Here is a 19,408-nt window from a genome sequence, read left to right as displayed (position 1 = left end):
AGATGGTCACAAAAGGTACAATTCCTATTGGGTGGTTGGGTCGTTTTTGAGGTCTTCATGGCTCCCCATTCGGTTGGGATGAAGGACATTAATCATCTGTCTTTTCACTCCTCTGGCCTTCTCAGGTCTTTTTGAATTACCTCAATGTCTTTCTATGAAGTCACTGAGGATTGTCAGGCTCTCAAAATTTATTGGAATCTTCCATGATGAGACCGTAAAAGCACAGGGTCTGTTGTTTTCATATCGCAGCAGGCCAGTGATCTCTCTCTTTTCTACCGACTGTTGTCCGATATTTTTCCCTCTCGTCGCTCAATGTCCTGACCTTTCCTAGATATTCCAGATTGCACTCATTCTTCCAGTAACCCCCTCCCTGTTAAAATTCCAAAATTCAAGCTGAAAAAACACTTCAACTCTTTAATTCCTCCCATTCCTTCTGTGGAACTACCTTCCAGAGGCAGTTCTGCATCACTTTTCCTTCCACGGCTTCAAGCAAGCAGTGCATTACCATCTCTTGTCATCCCCAATTCTGACCAATCGTATTTATTACCCCCCATCAATTTTTATATCCCAACCATCTTACTTAGTGTTTCAGTGTTTCCTCCCCACCCCCCTGTCTTATTTTCCTGTTCGTTCATTCCATTGATGTTTCTCCCATTGTCAGCTCTATACTTTGCTCGTCCATGAGCCTCGCTCCTGTAAGGTGGCAAAAGAAAAGGAAACCCAATGAAGAAATAATTACTTATTTTTGTATTTTAGTTTTTCACTTGATGCAGAAGTAAGACTTGGGAGATCTCAAATTTTGGGATCTCTTGCAACAAAGCTGTGTGTCTATGCATACCTGTTACTTTCGGATCATAGACAGGTTGGTGGCCTCTCTGTATTTCCCTGCCTCCTTTTTGGTTTTGCACTTGTTAAACTTTGGTGAGTTTTCATCGGATCTTCGTGAAATTTGCCATGTATATGCAGAAAGCCCACGCACAGCCAGTAACCATCTCCGATTTTGGAAATTCTTCCGAGAAAAAAGTTGACGTCATAATATCGCCGCTAATGGAAATCGCCTATACCATTATCTCCGAAACTAGGCAAGCTGTTTGAATTTTGTTTGCGGGAATCAAGCCGGGCATTAGCACAGATAATTTATCGCAAACCTGATACATCACAATGACGTCATATTCGTTGTTATGACGTCATCATTAAGAGGACGAGGATCTTCGCTCATTTGAGCTTGTTGTTTCCCTCCCCTTCACCGTTTTTCATATGTTCCTTGTTTTTTTCATTTATTTTCTGTTTCATCTCCACTTTCTGCTTCCTCTTCTTGCTGTGTTTCATTCAGTTTGTAGGCAGCTTGTGTCCTTCTCCCCCCCCCCCCCTTGATCTCATTCTCACTGTCACTTGTACTCTACTCTTGGTGTTTCCCCCTTTCCATTCTGTTCACTCCCATTCTTCTGTAGCTCTTCCATGAGTCTCAATCATGCACACAAAAAATGGAAAAACAAAAAAAAGGACTGACATAGGTGTGCTTGCATGCTTCGAAGTAGAAGTAGCTACGTATATCCAAATGTGAGATGGTTTTAGGGAATATTCAATTTCATTAGCTTTTGGAAATATGAGATCGCTTTGAGCATAACTTCTTCATCTGAGTCTTGATCTACAAGCGAAGGTGTTCAAGTCCACTTTGTCAAGTACTATATGGGTGAGGAGAATGTTCAGATGTCATGAAATGCCTGTGATACAAACAAGGAACAGGATAAGACCTTAAATTACTCTGAGTTTTCTCATGGTATAGTTGAAGGGTTTGCTTTTGATTGATTGCTTTGAAAATATCCCTCTTTTTCGTTTTCGTGTGGATAACTATTATTTTCCAATAAAAGAGAGTGAAATAATGCTGTGATATTCTTAATTTTCTGCAATTAATTTTTCTGAGGTCAACGAATCTGACAGCACATGTTAGAAAAAACAAGCTTATCTAGTATTTCATCCGAAGGCAGCTCACTTCCTCAACATAACCGTTTCCCTGACATTTCCCTGACATTATATATGTATTCCAACGGCTTGTTCTTATTGTCTTGTGAATCCCCTCTTACATAGACATCACCACATTTGCACTGCCATTTCAAAGGAACATGCCAGGCAGCAACACAAGGGTTGTTCTTTGGTGCATTTCCTCCTGTCACCACAGAGTGGTGCAGCAGGAGTAATTTTGATCCACATGTTCTGAGACGACACTGATTGGAATTCACTTTTTACTTACAAGAGTAAAATATAGCAGGCTGCCCTGTTCGGCAAGTTGCCGTCTGAATACAGCTCACAATGCTGCGACGCCAGGTTTATATCCTTTAAAATGTGTTGATTTTTTTTTCATTTTTATCAATGTCCTTGCAAATCACCTAGAAGTGGAGAATTTTTTCACCCTCGCCAAAGGGAGTCCATTTGTTACTTGCATTTGGGTCCGTTTCTAACTTTTGAAATCAAAGATTCGCAAGAATATTGGTTGGTCTGGTCTGTTATTCTGTTTGTCTTTTTTGTCTGTCTGTTTGTATGTCAGCTGTCTACTTGTCACAATTTTTCCTCTGATATTCACGAAACTTCACCACTTGGTGAGGTGGTCATAAGCTGTTAGCTGTTAGGGTCCAAACAAAGGTCTAGGGTCTAACAAAGCCTATTGCTTTTAAGGTCAACAGGTCCAAAGGTCAAAGGTCAAGGTCACATAAATCGTAAATTTTCATCTGATTCACTTGACATCTCCATAAATATTTTCAAGTTTTTGTGTGTTTGTGAGTTTGTGCAGTTGTGCTTTTTACATTATTCTTTCATGGCTGAACCGTTACAACTACAGGCCCCTCTGGCCTTTGTGTCGCTCCTAGTTTCTTAAAGCTGGCTACATGGAGTCCTGCGTCCACTCTGCGCATCATAGATGAAGGGAAGTCTCACCTCCATTGTTGTCTTGTTATATACGTGCGATCTGTGGCGCCTCATTTGTTAGGTTTTGCATTTTATTTCTCCTTCTTGTATATAAGTTTGCATATTCCAGTTCTCCTCTTTGTGTGTTTTGACTCGCTTGGTTTGTTCTGTTTATTATAGCATCTTGCCTACCTTCTTCCCTGCACTTTTCTTTACAAAATAAACCCTTTAAAAGGTAAGAAACCGTGTTCCACCGATCTGCTTTTCATGTGTGTTTGCCGTCAATGTCAGCTCATTTGAATGATCCTTGGGAAACGGTAATATTGTAGAAGAATTATTAAATGCATTGCCATAAAAGAGCATTTGGGCCATCTCCCGGGATGAAAGGTCCTGGCACAGAGGAATTCTGTGCGAATGGGTACTCAGACATGACAGTGTTTTTCTGTTTATCCGGTAACTACTTTGACACTCTTGGGTTGTTCAACACCATCATTTCAAGGTATACTCAAGAGCGTCCCTCTTTAGGTTTTCCGTGAAATATTTTTTCCAAAAAAGGAAAAAAATTCAAAGTTTGTTTATTTTTTTCCGATTTCTCATAGGTCTTATTTGAATTTTTTTCCATTCTCAGATTTAAGATATGTAGGATGCTGCTGTGATCAATAACATTTCATTCAGATATGACAAAAAATATTAAGTTTATTTCTTAGAATGTGCCGCAGCACATTGCCCACCGAGAGTGGAATGTCAAGGGCACTCCCACCCGGATGGCGGAAATATTAGTAGAAGGATCAATGTGCAGATCCAGTGACAAGTATGTGGAGACAAAACTTTGAAGGTGGTTTCTATACAATTGAAGGGTGCTAAACAAAATGGCCAGGTGCTACCAACTCAAAAATCTTGGCATTTTTGGCTGCATGCCAAAATATAATGTGGCCATCGTCAGAATATATATTGGTCCTGCCAGACCACACGTGGCCTAAAAATTTTTTTTCATCTATTTTATAGTTAATGGATGTCAGGGAATACATTTTTACCACAAAATATTTATATTCAAAGTATGTGCTCAAAACCAAAGATGGCTGCCAATATCCAAGATGGCCACTAAAATCTGAGGTGGCTGCCATAAAAACTGTGGATTTGGTCAACCTTCAGATGAGTGTAATATTTGGGATGCTGTGCAAGAAAAAGTGAGAACATCTTCTCTGCATAATCTCACCAAGTGAAGTCGGTTCCATCCTGTTGCTCTCTGTCTTCAGCAGATGTGGTGGCAAGTCTCCACATGAACCCTGTGTATACGAATACAATGCAGCTATCAACATGCAACTCTTGCAGGTTAAGCTTCTCGACTAGCTTGGATTTTTGCACCACCTTTTTGGTACCATTAATGTTAAAAGACAGGCATTCATCGGTGACTGTGTGCCATCACTTGTTGCAAGTCTGTTTTTTCTGTGCTTTTCTGGGTGTGGGAGATCAGATGCCCTTGGTCCGTCCTTGGTTCCATTCTGTTGCTTGTTTAAATCAATGATCTTCCTGATAATTGTTTGTCTCAGCTAGCCATGTATGCTGATGACTCCTCACTTTACTGCACATCTTCTGATTCACTCAACACTACTTGAAATGAGGTTGGATTTTCTCTGCACAATGACTTGGAGAATGTGTTGAAGTGGGGGCATGACTGGCTGGTAAACTTCAATGCAAAGAAAACGAAAATGTTATCCATGTCTCGCTCCAGAAACAGGCCTTTCCCTTCTGTGCACATGGGGTCTTCAACCTTAGCACAATCATCTGAGCTTTGATGATCAACAGCTTGGACACCTCCTCTAATCTCCATTGGGATAAGTACATTTCTGGTATTGTAAAGAGTGCTTCCAAGCGGGTTGGTTATCTCTATCGAGCACAGAGGTATTTACCTCTTGATACTGTTTTGTACCTGTATAAGATAACTATATGTCCCCTCATGGAGTACTGTTGCCACATTTAGGCTGGAGCACCAGCCTATCACTTATCTTTACCTGGTCGGCTCCAGAAATGCACAGTTAACCTGGTTGGTGCGGAGATGGGTTCAACTCTTCAACCACTCTCTCACTGTGGGTCAGTTGCCACTCTTGGTCTGTTCTATAGATATTTTCATGGCAAATGTTCTGCTGGACTTTCTAACTTGGTTTATCCTGGACGAGTGTTTGGAGGAAAGACTCTGTTTGCCATCTCTGCACACCCATGCACTATAGCTGATCGAAAGTGCAGAATGACAGGTTATGCAGATAGTTTTATCCCTCGTGCAGTCTCACTTTGGAATTCACTTCCTGTAGTCATGTGCTTCCCATTATCCTACGATCTACTCAGCTTAAAGAGGAATGTCAATTCCTACTTCTTACATCTTTGAGGTTCTATCACATTTCACCTGACTTCTGCTGCTTCCTATGTCTTGGATGTTTTATTGTTATTTTTCTCTGTCTTTTATTTTGTTTTGCTTTATCCTTAACCTAATCCAACCTTCCCTGAACCCCTTACCAAGAGTAGCTTTATGCCTTGTTAACCTCCGCCATCAAAGATGGATGGAGGTTACTGTTTTCACCCCTTTCTGTTTGTTTGTTTGTGAAAAGTATTATGGAAAAACTCTTCGACGGATTTCGACGAAACTTGGTGGGGGGGGCGGGGTTAGGTCTGGTCCAAGGATCATGCCATTAGATTTTGGACTTGGTCCAAAATCCAATATGGCCGCTATGGCGGCCAATTTGAAAAAATATTTGAATTTTTTTTTTTTGCATTTCTACATGTTTTAAGTGATTTCCAACCCCCCCCCCAAAAAAAAATTGTTAGAGAAAAAAATTTGCAAATCTTTTTTCAACCAAATTTCGATTTTTTTTTGCATTTCTACATGTTATAAGTGATTTCCAACAAAAAAAAAACATGCCAAAATTATAATTGCGGCTGATTTTGGAACTTCAGGTGGATATACCCACGTAAAATCAATTTCTGTCTCAAGGAATCGAGTTATGACGAATGAATTGAGTATGTAAAAGGGAAAGTTGCAAACTATAACTCTGTGAGCACTGTTGACATCAAATTGAATGAATAGGATATCAGGTTCACTTGAGTGACCTAGCAGTATTGGCGGCGGAGGTTTTGCACTCTACCGAGTGCTCCCCCTCGTGTTTGGGGGTGTATTTCCCTGACAAAAAAAATATTCCTTTTTTGAGCCCTTAGACCCCTTGAAGACACTTTTGACCCACTAAGACACCCCTGGACCCGTTTAGGCCCTTTGAACCTTTTAAAACCCTGTAGACCCCTTGGACCCTTTTGACCTTTACATCCCTTAGTGCACTTAAACCCATTGACCCTTTAGACCTTTTCAACCCCTTAATGCTCTGTTAGACACTTTAGACCCTTTAGCCCCTTTGACCTTTGAGACTCCTTTTTTGTATTCAAAGTCAAGTCTCGTGGAAGAGCAATAACACCAAATGAAACAGGACACAACAGAACAAAAGGAACAGTCGAGAGAGGGAGAGACATCAAGAGCAGGGTTGAGAAAAGGGTGGAAACACTAACTTTAGACAACTATTTGAACATTCCATTTAAACCCCTTCAGAACTTTTAGACCCTTTAGAATTAGACCTTTCAGACATTTTAAACATTTCAGACCCTTTAGACCTTTTCAAACCCTTTATACCTTTTCAGAACCTTCAGATACTTTAGATCCTAACGATTATTGGAACATATCATTTTGATCCTTTAGACCCCTTTTGACTCATGTAGACCCTAATATACTCATTTACACACCTTAGACACTTTAGACCTTTAGACCCTCTTGACTCTTTCGATGCCTTTAGAAGCACACCACATAAACATCTATAGAGTCTTCTTGCAATGTACATACTATACTGTTTTCAGCAAGTAATGCACAGAAACTCCACATACCCTGAGGCTGGGTACTCTGATCATAATTTGAACATAATTTGCATATTGGGTCACTGAATTGATTCACCAATCCAAACTTCAAAACCTGTTGGTTGAGGTCAAAGGGTCAAAGGTCAAAATCACAAACTTGTCAATCTTTATCCGATTGATCTGACATTTGAACAGAATTTGCATATTTTGTCACTGCATTGGTTCACCAATCAACAACTAGAAGCATGTTGTTTTTAAGGAACAAAGGGCAAGGTCGTAGTAACTGATTTAGCATGTACCAGCCTGTGACCTCTTGTTTGTCTGTAGATAAATCACATACAGGTCACAATTTTATTCTGACCTTCATGGAACTTAACCAACTGGTGGAGGTAGTTACATCGAGAAGCCTATTGTTTTTGAAGTTGAGATCAAAAGGTCAAAGGTCAAGGTTGCATGCATCGTCAGTTTTCATCCAATTGCCTTGATATATATATATATATATATATATATATATATATATATATATATATATATATATATATATATATATATATATATATATATACACACACACATATCTGAAAAGCAGAGAAGGATGGTGAAGCTTCTTCAAGGTGACGCCTCGGTCGACCCACATATGTCTCTTAATTACGTACTATTTGAACGTGAGTTGGACCATGAGTATGTCTATTCATTACATTTTGTTGGACCGTGTCTACGTCTATAATTACGTACTTTTTGAACAGACCTTTCGACCCCTTCAACCCTTTTTAGGCACTTACCCCTTTCGACCCCTTCGACCCTTTCGAACAGGGGTCACCAACATGTAGATCGTAAGTGACAGGTAGCTCACTGGCTGCCAATGAGTAGCTCACATTAAAATGTGGAAAACAAATCTGCATTCACATTATCAAAAAAAATTGATGCATGGTCTTAATAAAAATACAGTAACACAATAATAAAGTTAATTCAGTTGTAACACTTACCAAAACAATCTTGAGTCCAAGTTTCCATATTGACAGGAGGCCTATTTGAGAAGAACTGACTGGGCTAAACAACAATACCAACGAGACAGACAGACAGACAGACAGACAGATATCTATATATCTATATATATATATATATATATATATATATACATATACATATATATATCTATATATATATATATATATATATATATATACATATACATATATATACACATATATACACACACAGAGCGAGTGAACTGACATTGTTGATTTGAATGATGCTTGAAGACTTCACTATTAAAGATGAATTATTAACATTGGTGCCACTGAAAATCCACAACCAGGGGGGGTTGATATATATGACAAGGTCAACAAGAGAATGAGCAATCAGAGATTGCAGACCCTTGCCAGGACTTGTTTTGTGTGGTGTTTATGTACCAGTGTGTTACGTAATTAATAAGACATAACTGGATCTGCCACTTTATAACTGCTGGCAGTGATGACCGGGTACCAAGACGATACGCGTTGACGCAACCTCGCTTTGATCGGACACCTGACCCTGACCCATGATGCTTATTATTATGAAATTGAATTTAAATGGGATGAAAATAAATTCAATTAATACCAAAAGGAAGACCAAATAGGTACAGTCTTGCATTGGAGTAATCAGAAAGAACCCAAACAAGCAAAAAGCAAAGATGAAGTTATCAGGAGGAACTTGGATAGGATTCACATTTCAGTTGCTACTCCTCTACCCTTAAACCCATCCAGGCAGAGCTAAGTGAGCGTTATTCAAATAAATAAATAATAAATAAACAAAAACCCAGATCAAAAAAATATATTTCTGGCTGCCAGATCATGCATCCGATCAGGTTGAAATTTGAAACATCGTGTTACGGCTGTGGAAATTCGCAAACCACCATTCAGGACCCGAAGGTGAGATATCTCTAAGTACATGTGTAGTTAGCCCAAACCCATTGTATAGAGGGAATTTATGTGATTCATCCGGGCTGCGATCCTTTGAGTTAGGCGTTTTTCTGTTCTATCTTTATTTTGAACCAACCACGTTTCAAGCGCCATCACACAACAACCACCTTAACCACCACGCCAGCCATCGTCACCAACTACAACCTGGCTCCAACCCTCAGACAACAACAACAATGCCAACACCCACGACCTTTACTTTCACAACTCAATCCCGCAAACATCGCATCACCGCCATTCCCAACGGCACCATAACCATCAACCCTCACCACCGAAAACCCTCCACCACCCTCACCTCTCTCCTTCTACGGCCATTCCCGCACCACCTGTGAACACTGAGCGTCGGGCTGTCTTGGGTCCGTTCAGCGATACGCACCGAGCCGCGAGCGCAAATAGCGGCCTTTCCGAGGAAAATTCGGATCACAAACGCTACACGCCCACTTCTGCTCCGTCCAATTAGCAAGCGCAGGGCAGCTTGGCCCCGCCTCCAGGCGCGTCTGTGTGAAATCGATATATGCAAATTCCAGAATCGGGGGAGATTCACGCCCCAGTTTCCTCCGACCAATGGGCGAGTGTGGCTCCGCCCCCGAGGTCATTCTGATCCGGATACTTGCATATTAGCTGCTCCTGCCGGCCTATAAGAAGGCGAGCGCAAGGCGAATTAAGTCAGTCAGTCAAGTCGGGTGGCGAAGTGATCGGTGTGGCAGGAAGAGTCGAGTCGGGTGGCGAAGCGATCGGTGTGGCAGGAAGAGTCGAGTCGTGTGGCGAAGTGATCGGTGTGGCAGGAAGAGTCGAGTCGGGTGGCGAAGTCATCGGAGTGTCATCGAGTTGGGTTCTGGAGTCGGCTGAGAAGAGTTCTGGGAAGAGGTCAAGGAGCTCGGGTCCGAGGCGAGAAGGACGGCGGTCGGCGACGAGGTCGCGGTGTGGGATCGCTCGTCGCGGGACCCAAGCCAGACATTCTCCCTCCCCCAGGGCATCAACAATTCCCCTTTCCCCCACACTGAGATAGTGCAACAAGGGGGCCCCTTTCCCACCCCACTCCAAACGTCGTGCCAACGAAACCCGCCAAGGAGCATGGAGTCGGGGCACAGCTAAGCGGCCACACCTGCGGCTCGTCCGCCAACGTGTCACTAGGACGTGGGTAGGACCCCCCCCCCGGTCTCGCGGGCCTGGCCGATCCTTCAGGTCACGCGCACATATTGGCCTACAAGCCCGTCTGCCCCCTTGTCTATGAGGGTGGCCTCTTTCCTTTGCTTTTGAGTAAATGTGTGTTGGTGCCGTCTGTAAAGTTGAACTGTATAAGTGTTGCCGTGTGTGCGCGTAGTCGGTAGTCACTCTGCGTTGTTGTTGCTTTTGTTTTGGTTGCTATATGTGCATTTTTGCTGTATATGTGTGCTTTCCGTGTGCCGGGAAATAAATGTGCTTTGTGTGAACTGTTTTCCCGTTTCGCTTCGTCTTTTCTTTATTGACCCTCCATCCTGCTTCACGTAAAGGGTTCGTAGTGGGCTTAAGACACCCGGTAATTAATCGGAACTGTCGAGGCCGACGATAACGCTGTTCGGTTATTACTGTACCATGGAATGGACCGCTTAAGCGGTTCGTGTCCGGAGTCGGCCTGTGGCGTGGTACGATCGCCCGGTCGACCATCCGCGCAGGTACTTAGGTAGATCGAATTTGGCGAGCAACCCTATCCTGTTCCGAGAGGGTCACGACTGAATTGTCCGTCCGGTGGGCGACGCGGTCGCGATTCGAGTGACGTGGCCGTCCGCACGCCGGCGGGCGCGAATTTGCAACAATTTTGGCAATTCAAAACGGCAACCACGTATAAAAGAAGCAAAGAAATACTTTGTACTTTGTCAGAAAGTCATGGTTTTGTGAAGAAACTACGGCACATGGAAAGTGCAAATTCGTCAGGTATGAACTCAACTGTTTTCTCCCCAAATGGAGCGTGATTCTATGAGCCGAACTCATCTTAGTGGTCCTCTAAAAAATGGGAAACATTTTTATTTCTTTTTTGTGAAATAATTCCTCCCATTTTGCAAATGGAGTTTTTGAACTGTTTAACTACCATAATCATCAAAACGAATTTTGAGGGGCCTCTTAAGGGAGACAATAATATCATTACTATACATGTCAAAGCTTGTTTCATTTCATGCAGTAACAAAAATCTGATGGTGGAACAAAAAAAGGGGCGTGCCGAAATATTAATATAGATTCCACGAGAGGTCCATACTGAAGCCCAGGGATGTGTATGATGCACCTGGACTTTGGCCTTGTCCCTTGGCCTCCACTGCCACCATCCTTCGGGCGTTTGGTTGGGGGGCCTTCTTTCTCTTGACGTTCTGATGAGTGCATTGGGTCAGACATCACTTTGCATGGTTGCACTCAGCCTCTGTGAACCTGCAAATAGATAAGAAAGCCAACATTAAAAAATTTAAAATGTCATATCTGTGATTAAATTTAAAGTTGATATTTATTTTGCTACTCATAATTGACTGAAGTGATTGTCTTTGACCTAAAAGAGAAAACGTAACTACATATTTGATGTTAATGTCAAAATAAATGAATTGTATCTGAACTAACCTCTTGGCTTCAATGTAAATGATGGGAATAATTCTTAAGTAATCTGCAAATGAATATTTGTTGTTGAAGTTCCTTGAGGGGGAGGTGTCTGTACTACTGCTCCAATGGCCATATTCTGCACATTAAAAATATAATTATGTAGAGGAAAAAATTCACACAATACCAATTTCAATATGGATATCTTTGTTCATAAGAAATCAAGCTTTCTCTTCAGCACCAAGTCATTTCTGTGTCAGGTATTGACCTCGATGGAGGCTCTGGTCATAGTTAACAAACACAATGAGATTAACCATATGCAATTTAGGATGTGATAACATTGTGGGTATCCAAGATATTGGACCCATTTTGGCATCAAGTGGAATGCAGTTGGCATTGGCATGTCACCTCATGGTTAATTAGCAGGATAGATAACAAGAAACAGGATAAAATAAGCTTTATTGAAAACTTCACAACACAGTAATGAACGGTAAATAAGACGATACAGTACATGTACTCAACATGTTATATAAGCTCTTGGATATATTAATTTTAAACACATACATAGAACCAGCATGAGATTATGTTTCATATAAGCCATAATATGTGTAGTCTGACAGTGTAATGGGTCGTCTCGAAGCCATTCTGATTGTGTACGGAAATCGCTTTTGGCACAAATGACGAAAATTCATTTTTGAGGGTACCCCTTTTCATGAGGCTGATACAGGTAGTGCATCCTAATATTTTCAATGTCAACATTCAAATTCGTATTCAGCATATCCAGACACTTCAAAAAAACATAGTTTTGTTGGGAGGTGGAGGGGGGAGGGGGGTGCACGGTGGCCCTATCTAGCCCATGGCCTAAGACCTCCAGGCGAATGCATGAGAGACAACACAGGACTGTTAGTCGAGCCAAACACAGCCACTCAGCTTGAAGGAAAAACCGTCACTTCCTGGAGCACTGTGGGTACCAGCAACCCCACAAAAATGGCGCCACCTTTCTCACTACACTCAGCGGGACATTTCCGAAGAAGGAATTTCCTTCTCCCCATAGTTGCCAACCTCTCGTGATTCTCCGTGCTCTTATTCTTTTAAATGCTGAATGTCAAGCAATAAAGTTAGGTCAATCCTTTAGGTGATCATTGCACAATTCCCTTTTTGGATAATTCCCTGTGTGGACATCTTCCCACCTGAGGAAGAAACATATTAAGTAAAAATTGTGTGATATAAAATGGCACGTTTTGAGATTTGGTAAAAACTGTGATCAGTCGAGTTCCTCGGGATCACGGAAACATACCAAGTTCAGGGTAGAATGTGTTCCTTCAGGACTGCAAGAAGTGTAACATCCACAATGAGCACACCATCCAGCCAGGTAGTAATGCAGAAGTGCGTGCCCGACGCTTCTGCATCATATCACCTCAAACCAGGGGGACGGGTCAGTGCTTGATGGAAACCTGGGATCAGAAATCGCTCTCGAGCAGCACCACTTACCATGAGTGCCATGTCCAGAAGCTTTGATTGTTACCCCCGCTTTCACACCTCGGGCCACCGATGCCCAGAAGGTTTGTTATGGATCTCTGTTTCGCAAGCCTTGCTGTGTGCCTGAAAAGGCTGGATGTAAACAATTCACAAAGTGTTGAACATTCATGGCACAATTCCTGTCTCTCAGGGTTGACCAAAAAGAAGACAAAGACAGATAGAGACACTAGAGCTCAACACTGAAACAGCTTGACAATGCCACTGTGATGAACATCTATATATATTACGAAAACTCTCATCTTGTATGTATGTTCCCGAAATTCAGCCAAAATAGTACACGACAGCGCAACATTTTTAAGGCCACCCTACTCACCATTCGCCTGCGGTGTGCAGTATCAAGCTTCATTCAAATCGGGCAACGAAAAATATTATTAAAAAAATCAATTTCTGATTTAGTTCTCTTCGGGAGAATTTGATCATTGCAAACACCTCAGCGGTATAGTTCGCTGGAGCTATCTTCCTTTTTCTTGAAATGATTTTTTTCATCAACCGCTGTCACAACGGGAACCCAACGGGTTCACAGGTCATCTAGTATATATTAAATCCAAACTTACCGAAGGTAGTGTCCACTTAACACATCTCCACTGAATACAATTAATGTTGTGAGAAACAAACCCTCTTATAATTGGTGTCCTTATAGTGCAATGTGAAGCGGTTCATTGTTTGGAAAATGTAATTTAAAAACTGGCCTGTTTTTTTTTATAAAAAAAATGTTGTTGACTTGTCAAAATATTTCGCTGCATCCAAGAAATACTCATAGCCTTAGGTCAAAAATACTCCACTCTGACTTTGATGCCTCCTGTGACTACAGTATACGAGTTCTCTTACAAGAAGCTTCAATGCAGGAGACTATTCGGCCCATCAATCCCACACAATGGTTGCCAAACTATGGTTGTTTATCTGTGCTTTATTCTCTTTAAATGCCCAGCAGTAAGCAAGGAAGCAGGAGGTACTATTTTTAAAGTCTTTGGTAGGACTCAGTCAGGGTCTGGTTCAAACCGCCAACCTCTCAAACGCACAGTGGATGCCCACCAACCTCAAAGGACACAATGTCCAGTAGAAAGTTTGGAATATCAGGGTAATATCAGGATCAGGGTAGTTTGGGGACATGAGATTTAGAGGCAAAGACAGAATTTAGAGATTCTGCTTTATCTCAGACAGAGTCTACAGTATAGCTGTTTGAGGTTATTGAAGGGATGGAGTTTGGGGAGGGGGGGAGAGGGGTGCATATATCAGAGACAGACCTAACAATTATTACACCCTCTTTCATGACTTGGAGGAAGTAGACTGGTTGGAGAGTTTGGCCCTGAGATTTGCAAGATTATGTTTTCTGCCATGCCTCAGGATGAGCACACACTTGTGAGCCTTACAGAATGAGAGAAAGTTACCCCCAGGCAGGTTAGCTTTCCAAGCTGAGAACGCAAGCTGCTTGACTGCAACGGCACCCCTCAGGATTCAGTGTACCAGGGTAGTGAGAATGGATAGGAAAGTCACAGATGAGATGGGATAAACTGGTGCATGAAAGAAAGTAGACTTTTGGAAAAGTATTTCCACGTGGAATCAATATCAGGTGCTTTGAAGATGGTGGCCAATCCTTTTGAGAGGGGGAAGGTCTCTGCCAGTTTGCCGGTACAAACAGCCATATCCAACATCCTTGAAGTTGCTCCTTTACAATAACGAGAGAGATTTGGGCCTTGGCAAGAAAGTGATCAGAAGAGCCAGTGGGGGCAGAAAAGGAACAAGAAATACAGTTATTGGGTGGAAAGTTATTCATCATTTGGTCCAGGAGGCAGGATATATCGGTGGGAGAAATCCAGATTGGGAAGTTACAGATTGAATCAAACCCACTTAGTCACAGAGGGCATTTTCTGCAGTGCCATGGCTGGTTGTTGAGTTAACGCCCAGGCAGCTGTCATGGTGACAGTTGAAATTTCTGCAGATGAGAAACATAGTTGGGATGGGTAATTACGAGTTGATCTATGTTTGAGGAAATGTTAGAGGAAATATAGACAAACCCAAGGTGATTGCGGAGAGGTGTATGTCACCAGAAGTATTCCAGAGGGCTTGGAGGGGGTAGTGACCTCTTCTGCATCCTCTTCTCAACCTTGTGTTTAAATAGTTTTTCCCCATACTGCTTCTTTGCACAACATTTGTATTTGCATATCAACTCTAAAATGCTAACACGACCATCACAGCACATGAGCATCAACAAGTCAAAATGCAGAAAAGTCATGTTTGAACAACCAACGCTCCTTTAGCTTGCTTTAGCATTGTGAGTTTGAATAAATCAAATCCCAGACATGAAAGATCGTTTACATCTGTGCAGCATAATCATAGCAGCTTAGAAATTTATTAAAGGTTTTAACGTGTTTCTGAAACACTTTAATGTTTTCACCAGCAAACTTGTGTTGTGTCTACCTTTGGATTATTAATGCAGTGGAATAAAATTTGGGAACATTGATTGTTTCACCCACAATTCACCCCAAACTTGGGGCTGTCTTGTTACATCCCTCTTGTCTACTCTTCATAATGTCCAGATTGCTGCAATCTCACAATACCTCAATGAATTAATGACAAGACCGTTGCTTTGGAGAACATCCTCAGATTTAAACCAGTTTAACCAGTCACCTCCCGGCAAGGTCACTACAGCAGGGCGTGTATAAAGTACTGAGCTATTTTAAGCGTTTTGTTTTGGCTAGTGACTGGCATGCACTGCTAGTGGTCAATTGCATGACTTGGAGACTGGTGTGCGCTGCAAGTGGTCATGTTTCTTAGTGGATAGTAGATAAAGGAGAGGGGTTTTGAATTTTCCCTGTAGGAGGGACCGTCCCAATCCTATGAAAGTGGCTTGAGTAAGAGTAGTTATTCAGGCGGGTCTTGCTTTTGAGTCGCATGGGCGGAATGATGTAATTTCCTGCAGATGGCTTTCCACACTTGGGCACATTGCCCATCAACAGCTTACCCATATTAGTGTCACACCACAGCAGCGTTGACAGGGACTCACTTACATTTGGGACTCAGCACAGCAGGTACTTCTCCAGGGGCGAACACAAGACATGTCCCTCATCCCTGATGCATATGTGTTCAAGGGAAGCTCAGTCCACTTGGTCACTGGTTTTGTTGAGTTTTTACGAGGTAAGTCTATTTTATCATGCGGCATGCTGCTCTTGTGACCCTGGTTGTGCAGTTGCTTAGATTTATTTTGGTTACATTGTTCATGTGTATAATTTATAGTCTTGAGTTCTGCATTCTATTTATCTGGGGAAAGGTTCTTCTCAGGCCTGTTGACCACAATATTTCTCAAGATAATTGTAAAATTTGGACTTTGTTAATGAAGATTTTTTTTTTTAAATGGATAATGGGTTCCTTTATATAATAAATGCTTAGCGCAGTATTCCAGAATGAGTTGTCAACAGATTCCAAAACTGAGTGCAATGGTTGTACAATTTTTAGTGTCGTTTAATCACTGTTAGCAGAACTGTTTCATATCAGTATGCATGTCCATGTTGTTGAGTTGATTGTAAAACCTTAGCTGCTTTTGTACTTCTGTATATCCAAGTAACCAATGTATATGTTCAAGGCTTGCAAGTGCACGCAATATTTGTACAGTTGGTTTTGCAAACATACGGCACAGGCTTGTGTAGTTGTTCCACAGGATGAATGTGTTGTTTTACTCCTGCAAGCGATACCTTCAAAATAACATGTTTTTGAAGTGAAGGAAATGCCTCTGTCCATGTCACATTGGAATTGCGATTTCACAGCTGCTTTTTAAAAAGTGATTGTTCCACACCAATGTTCAGAGATAGTTGACACCAAACTTTGAAAAACTACTTGCACCATAATTTAACGACCAACTTGAGATAACAACTTTGGGTGGTCTACCTCTTTTAATATGTTGATTGAAAAACTTTAAAAATAAACCTTGCTAATGTTGTCTGTTTCTTATCAATGTATTTTTTAGTCATTTAGTGTGAGCTGTGTGCAAGTTAATTTTTTGTACTAATTATCATATTTTTCAACTTTATTTTACCCATGCGATACTCTGATCTCTTGGAGAGAGGAATCAAGTTTAGCTTTAATTTCTAGATTTTCAATTTTTACAGGAGATTAAGAAGCAATTGAAAATATTAACAAAATATTATCGTTATAATCATAGGTAATTGCATGACCTTCACTGACATTGCCACAATCTTCAATAGTCTACATCTTGGTAAATATTCATACATTTAACACATTTTATATATATTACTATGACTAATATATATATATATATATATATATATATATATATATATGTGTATATATATATATATATATATATATATATATATATATATATATATATATATATATATATATATATATATATATATATTATGGCATATTTTAGTATGACTGGTACACCCACTCCCTATGGGAGTGACAGGAAGGGTCATGTTAATATCTTTTCTGGTGTATATAGATTACAGTCGATCTCAGCTCAGGTTCGTTAGTCTGTGGTGGACACGTTAAATGTAGAATGCTTCAAAGATGTCAGGATTCCTCCAAATTATTTTCAGTTTAGTGTTAAACAGCAGTAGTGACTCTTTAAAAAGGTAATCATATGTGTTTGTGGTTTATGATTTTTTTTACTGCTGGTAGGCCTCTTTTTCTTCACCCTCTTCCTTGTTGGGCTTGCCCCACGAAATTCCACGATCAGCTATTTGTACATGTTAACCTGGCATTTGCTCAAGAAGAAAACCCAATTGGAGGAGAGGCGGTATTAATATTGTTTTGTGATAACATTAATATTATGCGATTGTCATCATTTTAGTTATTAGAAGCAGACTTGGAAAAATGCCATGATTGGGCATCTTAACATGGATATACACCTTAACACGGAGTTTGTCCAAGGTGCAAATCCCCCTTGGGGAGGGAAGGGGAAGTTAAATCGCTCCATCTCCATTGTGTGACCCTTAGTCCTCCTGTCAAGTTTAGTTGCAATTGAATTAGTAACGACCGAATGTATCACAGTCATAAAAACAGACAGTCAGATGGACACCAAATGGCATATTTTAGTATGAAGACATGTTGAATTTCACAAACATACTGTCGGACCCCGCTATTCGCGGATCCCGTATATTCGTGGATCCCGTGTATTTGCGGTTGATAAAATGTGACCTGTTTTTACATTCACAGCCCTGTGCTTCATGTATTCACGGTTTGTTTGTTTTTTCGCTTTTTAAAGGGCATATTCGTTTTTTCGTGGGCATATTTAGGGGTTTTTTTGCCTGTTTTCAGAGGTGTATTTGCAGGTTTTCATGGGATTAAAAATTTTTTTCCCTAATGAATAACATACCGCCAGGAACCTATCCCCCCTTTTCTATTGAAACAATGCCCTGCTATTTGTGGATTCGCCACTTGCGCCATTTTCCAGGAACGTATCCCCCATTAATAGCGGGGTCCGACAGTACACTCTATTCACTCTATAAGTTGCTCGAGGTCATCTTCCATCTGCTTGGGAGTCAGCTAACACCACTTTCATCAACCATCCTTTGTGCTTATATATGGTGCAAGCAGAAATCACTTCCGCTTCACTGCGAAGCTCAGTGTTTGATGCTTTGTTTTGAACCTCCACTTGAAATAAGTGAAATTAAACATTTTGAAAATTTCTAATGATTCTCATTCAGATTTCAACATCACCATAATGCATAATTATCAAGTTGTTTAAACTCTCTTTATATTAAAAGAAGATGATTTATAATACCATGTACCACTGTGTGGTGCTATACAATACACTTTTACATTGAGAGAATTGGGGTTTTCTCCCCTTCCTGAACCCCCACCCCCAGATATGCTTCCCCAATAGAAACCATACTTGGAGTATCCTTAAGCAACATGCAAAATTTAGTTGGATTTTGTTCCGAAGTTTTTTTTCGTTTTTTTGATGCAAATATACACAAACAAACACAAATTGAGCTTTATATATTAGATATCACCATTATTTTGGGATTTTTTTAAAAAAAATTAAATTTTCTCTGTAGTATTTAAGCCTTTGTAGCAATGTGAAAGGTAATATTAAATGATTCCTGACCCCATTCCTTAGTGGGTGTAGAGAGGTGTTTTAGGCACCCACAAAAAATTAGAAAAAACGAAATTTTATTTCTTCAAAATACAAACACAATTAGAACAGCACTGAGCAATGCTGAGTACCCTACTTGTGTTATATAATTTTAATGTTAGTTTTCCTCCGCGATTACTACTAGTACCACTACTACTACGATTACATTTTCTTATTTAATGGCCCCAATTATTCCCACCTCCTGTGAGGTTTGCCAGGAGAGTTTTTGGCACAAGTCTCATGAACTGGCTGGTCAAGCCTGACATTCAACTGAAAGTGATTTTTTTTGTATACATAGTCGAGGCTTGTGGAAGAGCGAGTGCACTAAACATCAGGATGTAACAGACAAAAACAGGATGCAAAATATGCCTGATTTCTACAAGATGCAAAACACGCATCAAAAAATGCATAAGGTAGACAATGCAGAGGATGCACAGGATGGACAAGTTGGGTGCAGAAGGAA

The 19,408-nt window shown here is 40.9% G+C and overlaps 1 protein-coding gene across 7 annotated transcripts in view; it reads left to right on the top strand.

Moving 5' to 3' along the window:
• The window catches only part of SYNE1 (spectrin repeat containing nuclear envelope protein 1), a 423,352-nt gene that overhangs the window by 41,506 nt on the left and 362,438 nt on the right, over window positions 1–19,408 (top strand). Inside the window, exon 1 of one of the 7 annotated variants that reach the window (XM_085888564.1) lies at window positions 15,887–15,980. The exons of the other annotated variants lie outside the window; for them this stretch is intronic. Within the exon in view, the coding sequence (XP_085744690.1) occupies window positions 15,902–15,980 (79 nt within the window). The 5' untranslated portion in view covers window positions 15,887–15,901. Of the gene's footprint in view, window positions 1–15,886; window positions 15,981–19,408 lie in introns of those variants that run through there. 7 annotated transcript variants of the gene reach the window in all.

This window comes from Eptatretus burgeri, chromosome 7, assembly GCF_056783735.1.
Source record: "Eptatretus burgeri isolate ZD-2024b chromosome 7, Ebu_testis_v1, whole genome shotgun sequence".
Taxonomy (NCBI): domain Eukaryota; kingdom Metazoa; phylum Chordata; class Myxini; order Myxiniformes; family Myxinidae; genus Eptatretus; species Eptatretus burgeri.
The sequence above is the reverse complement of the archived record's forward strand: the minus strand, read 5'-3'. Positions and strand labels throughout refer to the sequence as shown.